The sequence below is a fragment of the Leopardus geoffroyi genome, chromosome X (genome assembly GCF_018350155.1).
Source record: "Leopardus geoffroyi isolate Oge1 chromosome X, O.geoffroyi_Oge1_pat1.0, whole genome shotgun sequence".
NCBI lineage: Eukaryota > Metazoa > Chordata > Mammalia > Carnivora > Felidae > Leopardus > Leopardus geoffroyi.
Window position 1 is genome coordinate 41,311,106 of NC_059343.1, and position 12,945 is coordinate 41,324,050.

The 12,945-nt window shown below is 47.2% G+C and overlaps 2 protein-coding genes across 10 annotated transcripts in view; one reads left to right on the plus strand and one right to left on the minus strand.

The window, feature by feature from the left end:
• Positions 1 to 1,021: 1,021 nt before the first annotated feature.
• NDUFB11 (NADH:ubiquinone oxidoreductase subunit B11) lies at positions 1,022 to 3,284 on the minus strand. The gene is made up of 3 exons (XM_045472898.1): positions 3,078 to 3,284; positions 1,425 to 1,555; positions 1,022 to 1,248 (listed from the first exon to the last, which is right to left on the minus strand). Exons 1-3 carry the CDS (start codon positions 3,282 to 3,284, stop codon positions 1,122 to 1,124), a joined length of 465 nt encoding a protein of 154 aa, XP_045328854.1. The 3' UTR covers positions 1,022 to 1,121.
• Positions 3,285 to 4,034: 750 nt separating this feature from the next.
• RBM10 (RNA binding motif protein 10) overlaps positions 4,035 to 12,945 on the plus strand; it is a 30,205-nt gene continuing 21,294 nt past the window's right edge. For 7 of the 9 annotated variants that reach the window (XM_045472889.1, XM_045472891.1, XM_045472890.1 and 4 more), the window contains exons 1-2: positions 4,035 to 4,142; positions 6,096 to 6,237. In XM_045472889.1, the coding sequence (XP_045328845.1) occupies positions 4,073 to 4,142; positions 6,096 to 6,237 (212 nt within the window). In that variant the 5' untranslated portion in view covers positions 4,035 to 4,072. Of the gene's footprint in view, positions 4,143 to 6,095; positions 6,238 to 12,945 lie in introns of those variants that run through there. The other 2 variants (XM_045472897.1, XM_045472896.1) reach the window with 2 other exon arrangements.

A 12,945-nucleotide genomic window follows, 5' to 3' on the forward strand; every position in this document is an offset into this window, starting at 1 on the left:
TAATCTGGGAGTTCCAAAGCATGAGCCATGGAATGAGGCCATCGGAGAGAGGGCAGAGATGCCAGGGGCATGAAGGGGAGCCCAAATGTCCACACTTGACAGGGATTTAGGAGAGACTCCCTGGAAAGAAACAGACAGCCAGGGCAAGTCTCCCACTCCATCTTCTAGACCCCTAAGGACATGGAAAGCCTGAAAGTATGAGACCCTAGTGGAAGGAGACAGCATATTTCCAGAGAAGGAATGTGCAGGGGCAGACTTCCTGTGCGCGCGCGCGCGCGAGAGAGAGAGAGAGAGAGAGAGAGAGAGAGAGAAAGGAGAGAGGAGGGGAGCAGGCAGACAAAGACACAAATGCATACACAGAGATGAGATGTGCATCTGGAGTTAGAGACCACCCAGACAGGGACAGAAGGGAAGAGAGAGGCCTCCAGACTCACCAAGACAGAAGACAGGTGGAAATCCCAAAGCTCAAAGAGAAACAGAGAAGGTAGCAAGGGAGACAAACACTCATCCTCAGCAATAGAAAAGCCCTGCTCTGACACACCACCCTTGATCCCTGGTGGTCCTGACCCTTCTTCTAACACAGGGGGTCCCAGGGTGGTAGCTTTTCTCTAAAGATGGTTGCCATCAATTTTTTCCTATAGGCTACACCCCCATCCAGAGGAGCCCTGAGGCACCATAGAAGCAGCCCAGGCTATCCTGCTGGAGAGAGAAGCCCCGTGGAAGATCAAAGAGCCAGACACGTGAATGAAGAAGCCATCTTGGACGTCTATCCCAGCTGAGCCCTCAGATGCCTCCAGCCCCAGCCAGCATCTGACTGCAACCTCCTGAGGTCCCAAGAAGAGCCACCTGCCTAAGCCCAGTCAACCACAGGACCATGAAAGACAATACTAAATTGCGTTAAGCCACAAAGTTTTAGGGTGGGTGTTACCCAGAATACTCCAAAACAGGCTGCAGTGGCCTGTGAAGACCTGAAACCCCCATTCTCACATCCCCTCCTTGCAACAAAACCAACACCAGCCAGTCAGACTTTCAGTCCCTTTAATTAGGTGCTCTGAAGAAAGGGCAGAATGACAGGCAGGCGGTGAGAAGATGATGCTTCTTAAGCCCCACTTGGCAACTGGTCAGTCCTCATCCTCCGGAAGCTGGATCTTGCTGGGGTCAAAGCAGTTGGATTCCATGATGGGGAGGCCATTGGCCTCTCGGTACTTAACAAGCCTCTCAGCTTCCCGGCGGGCCCACTCCTGCATTCTGGAGGCAGCAGCAAGGGGGTAGACATGAGGGAGCCACACTGGACACCAATCCCCATCTTAGTCCTCGCCTATTCCCCACTGGCACAAGGAACAGGATTCCTGGCACAGTCCCCTTCAACCTCCACCCCTGCATCTGCTCCCACCCATCCCACTCTCTTGGACACCCCCATGCACCTGTAATCAGGTAGATAAGCTATAAAGGTGCTGCCGAGGACCAAGACAACGGAGAAGCCAAAGAAAAAGACGACCCGCATGTTCCAGACGTCCGTAACAGGGTCTCTGTCATAACCGTGGGAGTCTGGGTTCTGTGGCAAGAAGAAGAAGAGGTCAATGAGAGCTTCCTGTGGCTCCACAAAGCCTTATGCTGGCCCTGCATAAGTTGGTCTCCAGCTTCACCTCAGACCAATCTCTCCTCCTTTCTTTAATTCCTCTTTCTAGTCTTAGGACTTGTCAAACTCCTTGCTACCACAGGGCCTTTGCACTTACTATCCCCTCTGCCTGGAAAGCCTTCCCCCCATATCTTGTCGCGGCTAGATCTGTCTCCTTGTTCAAAGTTTTGGCTTCATAATTACTTCCCTTAAGAGGCATTCCCTAATTGCCTTATCCATTACCAGTCTCACACTACAGGAAATTGCCACTTTTATAGGTTAAAAATGCTTGAATAGTGCCAATTTCCTATGGCTTCACCTGCTAAAATTTTGCCCTACCCCCAAATCACTCTCCATCTACTTATCTTGCTTAACTCTCTTTCTAGCAGTTATTAATTTACCAAGGTAGCATCTCCCCAGATCCTATCACATTATTTTTTATCATTACGTACTCACTACGACCGTTTCCAAATATTTTACACGTTTATTTTGTGCTCTCCATTATCATATAAGCTCTATGAGAACACGGGCTTTATCCAATTTCCACACTGCTGAACACACTAGGGCCCTGAACTGCACCTGGCATACAGCAGGCCCTCCATACTTATCTACAAAATGAATGAATAAATGAATATGCATCTATATATCCTATATATCCAAGCCAGAGGTTAGTACTGATGAAGTGTACCATACACAAACTTCACAATATCCCAGCAAGGTGAAAAGTAACAATAATAATTAACATCTTCTAATGCTGAATACTAAGGGCCAGGTGCTGTACTGAGCATTGTGACATTTAATTACATGAGGCAGATGTAGTATTTTATTTTCTAAAAGGTGTCTTAATACTTTCCCCACTTTACAAAGAGGCACCAAGGGGTTAAGCTGCTTGTCCAAGGTCACAAAGATGAATAACCGTCAGCGCCTGTATTCCAACCGTGGCATTCTGATTTTTGAGTCTCTGCTATCCACACAGCACAGCAGACCCGGTTCCGCCACGTATTCAGCCATGCGAGTTTGGGCGAGTCGCTTAATATTATCAGGTTTCAGTTTCCTCATCTGTAGAATGGGTATGCTAAATAGCCCCTACTTCCAAACAGGGCTGTTTTGAGGATTACATGAGATAAGGTACGTAAAGTGTTTAAAGCACTTGCACTGAGCAAACCCCGTATCAGTGTTCAGTATTATTACCGTTATACTATATTGCTTCTAACGTGTTTTGAGCACTTCCCACTTCAGGTTTGATTATTTGTCTGCAAAACGAGGCCAATCTCGCCTCTGGCCCTGAACCGAAGATTACCAGGGGCTAAAGAAGAAAATCAATCTAGGCAAAGTTCCCAAGTCTTTGAGGCCTTCGCCAGCAGCGCACTTCTCAGCCGCCTAAAAACGTCCTCTAAGGCGCCCCGTCCGCCGGCCCCCGATTGACCCTTCTGGCGTCCCGTTGCCCCCTCCCTCTCACCTTCTCATAGAGGTTTTCGTCCTCCGGCTCTGGGTCCTCCTGCCAGCGTACAGTCGGTGCCGGCGCCCGCTTTCCTGCCACAGCCGACGGGGCGATCACAGCCCTGGACGAGCTGGATTCCCAGCGAACACGGGCGGCCGGGAGCCCTCGCGTCGCCGCTACTGCCGAAAGGCGGCGAGCGCACAAACCTAACAGCCCGGCCGCCATGGCAGATTGTTCTACAGACTCTCAGGGGCGGGGACGGAAATGCGACTCTGCGCAGCTGCAGTTGGCCCGAGCGCGACAATTATCGCTCCGCCCCCACCGCACTAAATAAGTCCCAAGTCCGGATTTTGTTTTCAAATGTGGCCAGGTGCTGAGTAGCCAGCCCTCTTTCCCTCCATCTGTCCTAGCCTCAGGGAAGCGACCATTTTTTTAACCTCTCGGTCAGGCTAAGGAATTTACGGCTGAGAGGTCTGCCCATTTCCTTGATAAGGAAGCGTTGACATTTGGATGGATGCGGGTCCCAGTCAATGGCCTGGAGATTTCCTCGGTCTTTTGGGTAGGGACGGAGCTTCCGCTTGTCTTTCATGATTTGGAGGAAGCCAAGCTTCCAAAGAGCGGGCCTCGCTGGATTGGCCAATAGCTACTCCTTTTTGCAACTTGCGAGCGTTCGCACGGAGAGTGGGGAGGTGGCATATGCTTGCCAATCAGAGCCGACCAGGGCTGGCCTTCGGCAGCTGGCGACCAATAGACGAGACCGACCAGAGCGCGCTCCCTTAGTAGGTGGATGGTGGTCGAAGCGCCGGCTCCCTTCTCGTCGTCGCCATTTTGTGCTGGTGACTGCGGCCGGCTGGGAGTAGGCGGCAGTGGGTTTCCTGGGGAGGGTAGCGCGCTTGGCGCTTCTCCCCTCCCCGCTCTTCTGCCCTCTTGCTTCCAGCCTCAGACTTAACGCTGGTGCGGGCCGGCCCCGGCTGAGCTGGGAGAGTTGGAGGAGGTGGCGGCGCGCAGAGGTGATGTCCGGGAGCCCTCCCTTGACAGCCCGGGCCGAGAAGGTGAGCGTCGCCGCTGGTCGTGGGGGCGGAGGTAAGGGGCCGGGGGCGGGCGGGTGCGGAGAGGAGGCGTGTGGGCGGACTGCGGGACGTGGGCCTGGGCCACGCGCGGGACCGAGAGATGCGTGCATGGCCTGAACTCGGGAGGGGGTGTCTCTTCCCCCCCCCCCCGTTTTGGGAACGGAGGCGCGTGCGCGATTGGGGCACAGGATGGGTGCACGCGGGTTGGGGGAAGGGAGGGACTGATTTGAGTGGGCTTCTGTGGCTGTTTGCGACACCGAACTTTATCCGTGGGGAGGCCCATGTTTTTATGCATACGGGAGAGGGTGTGCTGTCTGCTCTGTGTGACTTGGGTACTTACCGGTCTATGGGGGAGTATTCTGTGGCTCTGGTCCTTATTCTTGGGGGGGGGGGGAGGGCAGACGTCCGTGTGACTCTGGTCTTTATCCTTGGAGTACGTGCTGTAACTCAGGTCTTTATCCACGGGGAGGGGTCCTTATCCATAGGGAGTCGTCTTGCGACTGGCCCTAACCCACTTGCTAGGTGGGGAGGGAGTGCAAGGAATGTGTGCATGACTTATAGCCACTTCTTTTAGAAGGGGTTCAGGTCTGTGACTCTGACGCTCATCTTTGAAAGAGGGCCTCAGTGTGTGATTATGGCTGGTATTCGTTGTGGGTTCCTGCCTTGTGATTTTTGGCCCTTAGTTAGTTGGGGCTGCTGTCTGTGACTTTGGTCGCTATCTGTCGTGGATACCGGTGTGTGACTCTGACCTCCTTGCCAGAGTCTACTGAGGGTTTTCTATCGGGCTCGCATCCACTGGGACCCCTGGTTGTGATCGTAACTCTTATCCATCTGGGAGCAGGTAACTCTGGTTCCCTGTGGCTTGAGGAGGAAGGGAAAATTGGTTGTGTGTATACATGGAGGAAAGGTGTGGTGGCAACGTAGTGTTGGGCAAGTGTTGTTACCGCCTGGCTTTGCCTGATTCCTGCTCAGAGGGTGGGGCCTGAAGATTCTGGGATACTTCTTGGTGACCCCTGGCCAGGTCACGTGGCTCACAGGACTTAGTTCTCATGGCAGGCTTGGGGGTTGGGTGAGGCGACTGCCCTTCCATCCCAGCAGAACAGCACAGTGGTTGGAAACAGCCTCAAAAGGACTCCTTTCGCCTCTGAATAAGTTGGGCCCAGAGCCCTAGGGAGAGAACCACCTTGGGACCTGGCTGCACATAGGAGACAGGGCTCGAGGCTGAGCCAGTTGCCGAGTAAGGGCCAAAGCTGCGTTGGCCAGGAGCCCGGGGAGGCGGCATTTGTCTCACTGCCAAGTTAGCCCCTTTACCCTCTGGGCCTTTCATGATCTCCTGCTGTCTTGTAGGGGACAGCCAACATCTTGTTGGGAGGATGCAATGGCACTGAGCGGGGAGTGGGGGGGGCATGGAAGGAGCCTGGTGGGTGCCTAGGACTCCCATTGTGAGGTCTTGCCTCCCAGCCTAACATGCCTGACCTCAGACAGGTCATCCAGCACTGAGAGCCCCCTGGGCACGTAGCTCCAGGCTCGGTCTCATCTACCAGTCTCAGATGGCAAAGCCCTGATCACAGAATAGGTGGCACCACCAAGTCTCTCTGCAGGATGCTTCCTCTCTGCTGAGGGCCTTGCTTTTTCTGTTTTATTTTATTTTATTTAAGTAAGCTCTACACCCAACATGGGGCTTGAACTCACAACCCTGAGATCCAGAGTTGCATGTTCTACTGACTGAACCAGCTGGGTGCCCCTGGCCTTGCTATTTCTAGGGTAGTGGGTTCTAGCCTCACGTTTGTGGGGAGAGGAAGGAGCAGGCCAGGTAGGGGCTGCCTTCCCACCCTGGTCCATAGGAACACTAGGAAGTTGGGAAATAATGTCCCTGGGCTAAGGGACAGCAGAGAGCCGCGCGAGCAAGGGTTTTTCAAGGAGGCCCCAACTGCCTTGACCCCTTTCTTCCTTCTACTCTCTCCAGAGTCCCTGCAGGAGGCATCACCCAGGCTGGCAGATCATGGTGGCAGCAGCGGGGGTGGCTGGGAAGTGAAACGGAGCCAGCGGCTGAGGAGGGGCCCCAGCAGCCCCCGCAGGCCCTATCAGGACATGGAGTATGAAAGACGGTGAGTTACCCACTCCCACCCCTACCAAGCATCCTAGGCTTATCCCCATATAAAGAATTGATCCAGGAAGGTGCCAGGAGGGGGCTTCCGAGCAGAGGAAACAGTACAGCAGATGATTGGTTTCTTTTCAGCGAACATTTACTTGGCACCTGTCGTGAGCCAGGACCTGTGCTAGGCTCTGGGAATGCAGTGGTGAATGAGACAGATAAGACTGCAGCCTTCTTACTCAGGGTCTCACAAGGGAGACCACACAGTTTACAAGTGATTAAAAAACAGCTCTATAGGGGCGCCTGGGTGGCGCAGTCGGTTGAGCGTCCGACTTCAGCCAGGTCACGATCTCGCGGTCCGGGAGTTCGAGCCCCGCGTCAGGCTCTGGGCTGATGGCTCAGAGCCTGGAGCCTGCTTCCGATTCTGTGTCTCCCTCTCTCTCTGCCCCTCCCCCATTCATGCTCTGTCTCTCTCTGTCTCAAAAATAAATAAACGTTAAAAAAATTAAAAAAAAAAACAGCTGTATACGTGCCACAGTTGGTTGTGAAGTTGGAAAGGGATCAAGAGAAAGGGAGGAATGGAGGCTGATGCTCAGGTTTCCATTTTGGGTAACTGAGGTATATGGTGCCATTCACCAAGATGTGGACAGCCACTGCAGGAGGAGAAGCAGAGGTGGGTGGCAGATGGGTGGTGGTGGCTTGTAAGGGCCTGTGGATTCTCAGGGGAGAGGCGTGGGCTGCAGCTTTGGGTTGGAGGAATGAACTGGAGTGATGCCCTCAGAGTCAGGAATTTTGTGCCGGATAAGTATAGGGCAAGCCAGGTCAGATAGCAGGAAATTCAGGGACAGGGTGGGCTAAAGCTTGTGTGATACTTGTCTTGGAATGGAACACTCTAGTATGGTTATTTTTATTTTATTTATTTTCTTCGTATGGTTATTTTTAAACTCTAGTAGAACAGGAAACGAGGCACTTTGTAAAATGCCCTCACCATCCTGGTGGATCACTCCAGTTGATTCTAATGCAGATGACTTATTCTTGACATTTTAAGATTGCATAGGAAAGTAGACCTAATGCTCCCAAGAAAGTCTCTATTAAGAGTCAGTAGATTAAAAAAAAAAAAAGTAGATTTATAAAAAGTCATGGAGGATAATTTTTTTAAATGCCTTACAAAAGGTTTCTTCTTCCACTATCCCCTTTAAAAATGTTTTCTGAAAAGTAAGCCCAAATTTGTGATGTGGTCATCATCTAGTGCTATTCAGTCTGCTTAAAAAATGTCTTTTGAAAGCATTCAGTTTGGGGTTGTATTCACTGAAATGCTCTTCTGGCAGTTTCTGAGTTTGAGTAGGTGACATACTTGCTTCAGACTTTATAACCAGTTAAAGCCATTGTCTGTCTTCTGGCTTTCAAAGGACCTCAACTGCAGAGGTTTGAGTGAATCATACCTTTTCGGTAGGTTCCTATCGTAGGTCAGTACAGAGCCTTCTCTTGCCATATTTGGTTTTTCCTTTTTATTTCCAATTCCCATAGCTGTAGGCAGCTGCTCTGTCCTTTTCGAAACGTATCCTTCTAAAATAGGTAGCACAGTGTCTGTGTTTTCATTTACACAAATGGCAGAGAGCTACGGTTTTCATTTTGTTTCCTGAACTTTGTATTACTCGGCACTGACTGCATTTTTAAGATCTGCCTCTACTGCCATGTGTATATTAGTGCTTTTCTTCTAATTGGTCCCAGGGACACCTTTGGGTGTGCCTGTTGCCTTTTACTTAATGATTCCCTCAAGCATGGATACCTGGGGGTGCCTGGGTGGCTCAGTCGGTTAAACGGCCAACTTCCGCTCAGATCATGATCTAATGGTTAGGTTCGTGGATTCAAGCCCCGCGTTGGACACTGTGCTGACAGCTCGGAGCCTGGAGCCTGCTTCAGATTCTGTCTCTCCCTCTCTCTCTGCCCTTCCCCTGCTCGCACTCTTTCTCTCAAAAATACACATTAAAAATTTTTAAATAAAAAAAAAAAGCATGGATACCTGTAAAATTCATCTTTTTTTTTTTTTTTTTTTTGTCTTACAATCTGTGCTTTCAGAATCTTCTCTGTTCCTACCTCTGGATCACAAAGATTGCACTCTCTAGTTTCCCCTTTCACATTCAGGTCTTTAACACCATGTAGAGTACATTTCTGAATATGATATAAGGTATGTTCTGGTTTTGTGTTCCTCCATATAGTGGGCAGTTTTCCCAGTACCGCCTTTTAAATAGTCCATTTTTTTCTTTATTGATTTGGAGTACCTCGTCTCATTTCAAGTTCCCTCATATACATGGATCTGTCTTATGTGATCTGATTTGTTTCATTGGTCTATTTGCTTATTCTCATGCCAGAACCTTACTGTTTTTATCATTACAGCTTTATAGAATCTCTTACTTAGCTCCCACTTTGCTCCCTTATTTATCAAAGTTGATTTTAGCCATTTGTGGAAACTATATAAAAAAGATATTAAAGTCCCTCAAAAACATCAAGAATTTTGATTGAGGAGTGCCTGGATGGCTCAGTTGGTTAAGCGTTTGACTCTTGGTTTTCAGCTCAGGTCATAATCTCACGGTTCATGAGTTCGAGCCCCGCATCGGGCTCAGTGCGGACAGTGCAAAGCCTGCTTGGGATTTCTCTTTCCCTCTCTCTCTGCCCCTCCCCAGCTTGCTCTCTCCCCCCAAAAAATAGATATAAAAAAATTTAAAAAATTTTTTTGATTGAGATTGCATTGCATTTATATATTGATTTGGGGAGAACTGTCATCTTTGTTAAGTGGTAATCTCATCCAAGCCCTGTGTGGAGAATTTTGTTTTAATGTTTATTTATTTTGAATTTTTTTAATGTTTATTTTTGAGATAGAGTGCAAGTGGGGTTGGGGCAGAGAGAGACTGAGACACAGGATCCGAAGCAGGCTCCAGGCTCTGACCTGTCAGCACAGGGCCCAATGGGTGCTCAAACCCATGAACCGTGAGCTCATGACCTGAGCCGAAGTCAGATGTTTAACTGACTGAGCCACACAGGCACCCCATGAATGGAGAATACTTTAAAATTTGTTTAAAGGACATACAAATTTGAATAAATGAAAACACAAGTCTTGCATAATTTCTACGTGCTTCAGTAGTCTTCATGGACATCTTACTTTCTTTTATATTTTCCAAGCTGGTGTTTGCTGGGGTAGAGGAAAGCTGTTGATTTTTTGTAAGTTCTCTTATCCCTGTATTCTCTTGTTATTTCTAATTACTCATTGTCGATTCTGATGGTCTTTCTAAGTAAGCAGTTGGTCGTGCTGTATACAAATCAACTCTGTCACTTAACTTCTTTTTCTTCACTTACAATGTTGTCTAGGACTTTAGTTAAGTACCACATTAAATAGTGTCAGTGATGCTAGGTGCACAAATTAAGATTCATTTTGGCAGATTGTGACAGAAAATCCAAAGAATAATGGCTTAAACAATGCAGTTTATTTTTTTTCTCATAAAGGGCATCTGCAGATAGGCATTCATTCCTGGCCCAATAAGCAGCCCTTTCTGCTTAGGCATCAAATCGGATGTGTGCTGTAGGCTTTTAAAATATAGCCTTTAGGGGCGCCTGGGTGGCGCAGTCGGTTAAGCATCCGACTTCAGCCAGGTCACGATCTCGCGGTCCGTGAGTTCGAGCCCCGCATCAGGCTCTGGGCTGATGGCTCAGAGCCTGGAGCCTGTTTCCGATTCTGTGTCTCCCTCTCTCTCTGCCCCTCCCCCGTTCATGCTCTGTCTCTCTCTGTCCCAAAAAGGAATAAACGTTGAAAAAAAAATTTTTTTAAAATAAATAAATAAATAAAATATAGCCTTTAATAAAGCAAGAAAATTCTCTAATCTTCGCTTGCCAAGATTGATTGGAAATGAGAATTCAACTTCATAATTACATCCTTTTTTTTCCATCTGCCCGTCAGTTTCATAAATCACATTAAATTACATCCTTGCCGGGGTACCTTGGTGACTCAGTTGGTTGAACGTCTTACTCTTGGTTTCAGCTCAGGTCATGATCTCATGGTTTGTGAGTGAGTTCAAGCCCCGTGTCAGGCTCCTCGCTGACAGCACAGAGCCTGCTTGGGATTTCTCTCTCCCTCTCTCTCTCTGCCCCTCCCTATCTTGCTTGCTCGCTCTCAAAAAATAAATAAATAAACATTTAAAAATAAAAATAAATTAAAAAAATAAATTATATCCTTGCCATTGTTGAGGTATACCCTCCTCAATCATGGTGTGTATGTTTCTAACTTCTTATTTTGAAAAAATTTCCAATTTTCAGAAAAGTTGCAAGTACAGTAAACTCCTTTATATCATCTACCCAGAACCACTAACTGTAAACATTTTGCCACACTCGTTTTACCTACCTACATGCCTCACCATCTCTTTCTCCCATTCCTTTCTCCCCTCACTTCAATACAAATATATATCCATTTATCTATATATAGACTACATTTTCTTTTTGAATCATACGAGTTAGTGGTAGACATGGCCTTTATGTACTACACGTATGTTCTAAGAACAAGGACTTTCTCGTGGTACCTGGGTGGCTTAGTCGGTTAAGCGTCGGACTTTGGCTCAAGTCGTGATCTCACGGTTCGTGAGTTCGAGCCCCTCTGTCCCCCTCTCTCTCTGCCCCTACCCCACTCATGCTCGCTCTCTCTCAAAAATAATATCTGAACATTTTAAAAAATCTTAAAAAAAAAAACAAAAAGAACAAGGACTCTCTCTTCCATAACCACAGTACACTTACGAATATCAGGAAATTGAACATTGTTATAATACTTTCCTGTAAAAGTCCACATTCGTATTTTTATTTTGGTGCCCAAACCTTGGAACAAACCAAGGACAAAAGTCCATATTCAGATGTCATCCCTTGTCCTTTATTGCATTTGTTCCCTAGACTAGGATCTAATCCAAGATCGTGCACTGCATGGAGCTCCTTTGTATTTGTGGTTCCCTTTAATCTGGAACTGTTCCTCGGTACTTGGTCTTTCTTTTTCTTTTGTGACCTTGATATGTTTTAAGAGTACAGATCATTTGCTTTGTAGATGTTTCTGAATTTGAGTTTTTCTGAGGCTTATTCATGAAATTTTGGCAGGAAAATTATTTTCTAATATTTGTGTTTTTATTTTTCATTTTATTAAAAGTTTATTTTTGAGAGAGAGAAAGAGAGAGTGGGCAGTGGGGGAGAGAGAAGGGAAGAGAGAGGATACCAAGCAGGCTCTACACTGTTAGCACAGAGCCTGATGCGGGCTGGAACGCACAAGCTGCGAAATTATGACCTGAACCAAAATCAAGAGTCATACACTTAACCAACTGAGCCATCCAGGTGCCCCCTCATATCTGTGTTTTTAAAACATTTCTACTTGGGGTGCCTGGGTAGCTCAGTCGGTCAAACATCTGACTTTGGCTCAGGTCATGATCTCACGGTTTGTGAGTTTGAGCCCCGCATCCAGCTCTGTGCTGACAGCTCGGAGCCTGGAGCCTGCTTCAGATTCTGTGTGTGTGTGTGTGTGTGTGTGTGTGTGTGTCTCTGTCTCTCTCTCCCTCTCTCCCTCCCTCCCTCTCTCTCTCTCTCTCTCTCTCTTGCCCCTCCCCCACCTGCACTTTGTCTCTCTCCCAAAAATAAACATTAAAAAAATATTTTTAAAATAAAAGTTATATTTGATTATATGCTGTATCATTTAAGATATTTGCATCTGTGTCCCTCAGTAAAGTGGTCTTATGATTTCCTTCTCTAGTATTCATCTGACATTGAGCCAACATAGCCTTATGGCATGATTTGGGCAGCTTTTGCCATTTCTCTCTTTATTGGAGGAACATGTACAAGAATTCTCTGTCCCTTGAATGCTCGGTAAAACTCAGCTTTAAAAGGGCCTGAGTTTTTGATGATGGTTTTGTCTACTTCTTTTGCCAATTTTGGCAGTTTATGTTTTTCAGAAATATATTCATTTTGTGGAGGTTCTCACATGGTTCAGTCCACCTTCGTAGAAATGCATTGTGAACAGGCTCTGTCTTTGGAAGATGTGTAGTCAAAGTGCTCTGTGGCCAATGAAAAGTATCTTTTACTGTCCAAATCCGTTCTGTTCCCGAGTTTAGATAGCAAGAGTTCGATATGCAAATTGATGTGGCTTAGATGCTGAATGTCACAGTTCAGGATTTCATCTGAACATTTATTCAGCTCTGTTCAGTTCTTAAATTCTGATGACTAGAGTTCAACTATTGAGGGATAACTGTGGTGAGCAAACATGAAGACATATTGCTCATACCAAAAACCTTAAACATACACCACTCACACCAGCTACTTCTTGTCCAGGCATTTATCATAAAAAAAAATTGTGGGTTCCGAGCAAGCTCACAGGACAGGGACTTCATTTTACTCAGCAGTATCCCTGGCACCTGGAACAGTGCTCAATGCGTAGTAAATGTTACATTAATATTTGTTGAATGAATAAATGAACGAAAAATTGGGAAAAACTGGAAACCAACCAGATAGCTGGAAACGTTTTATTTTCCCCATTTGTTAATTATCTTTGAGCTTTATGGTGTTTTTTCTAGTATTTTATTACAAAATTTCAAACACAACAACGTTGAAAGAATTTCATAGTGAGTACCTCTATACCCATCCACTGGATTCTACCGTTAATATTTCACCATGCTTGCTTTGTGACATGTGTATTTGTTTATGGTAT

Bases quoted from the DNA above. Each gene is read 5' to 3' on its own strand.
- NDUFB11 (XM_045472898.1), bottom strand. From the start codon at position 3,284: ATGGCGGCCGGGCTGTTAGGTTTGTGCGCTCGCCGCCTTTCGGCAGTA. The intron at 1,556-3,077 runs GTGAGAGGGAGG...TTCTTGCCACAG, and splicing joins ACGAAAACCTCTATGAGAAG to AACCCAGACTCCCACGGTTA. The intron at 1,249-1,424 runs GTGCATGGGGGT...TGCTGCCTCCAG, and splicing joins GCTTATCTACCTGATTACAG to AATGCAGGAGTGGGCCCGCC.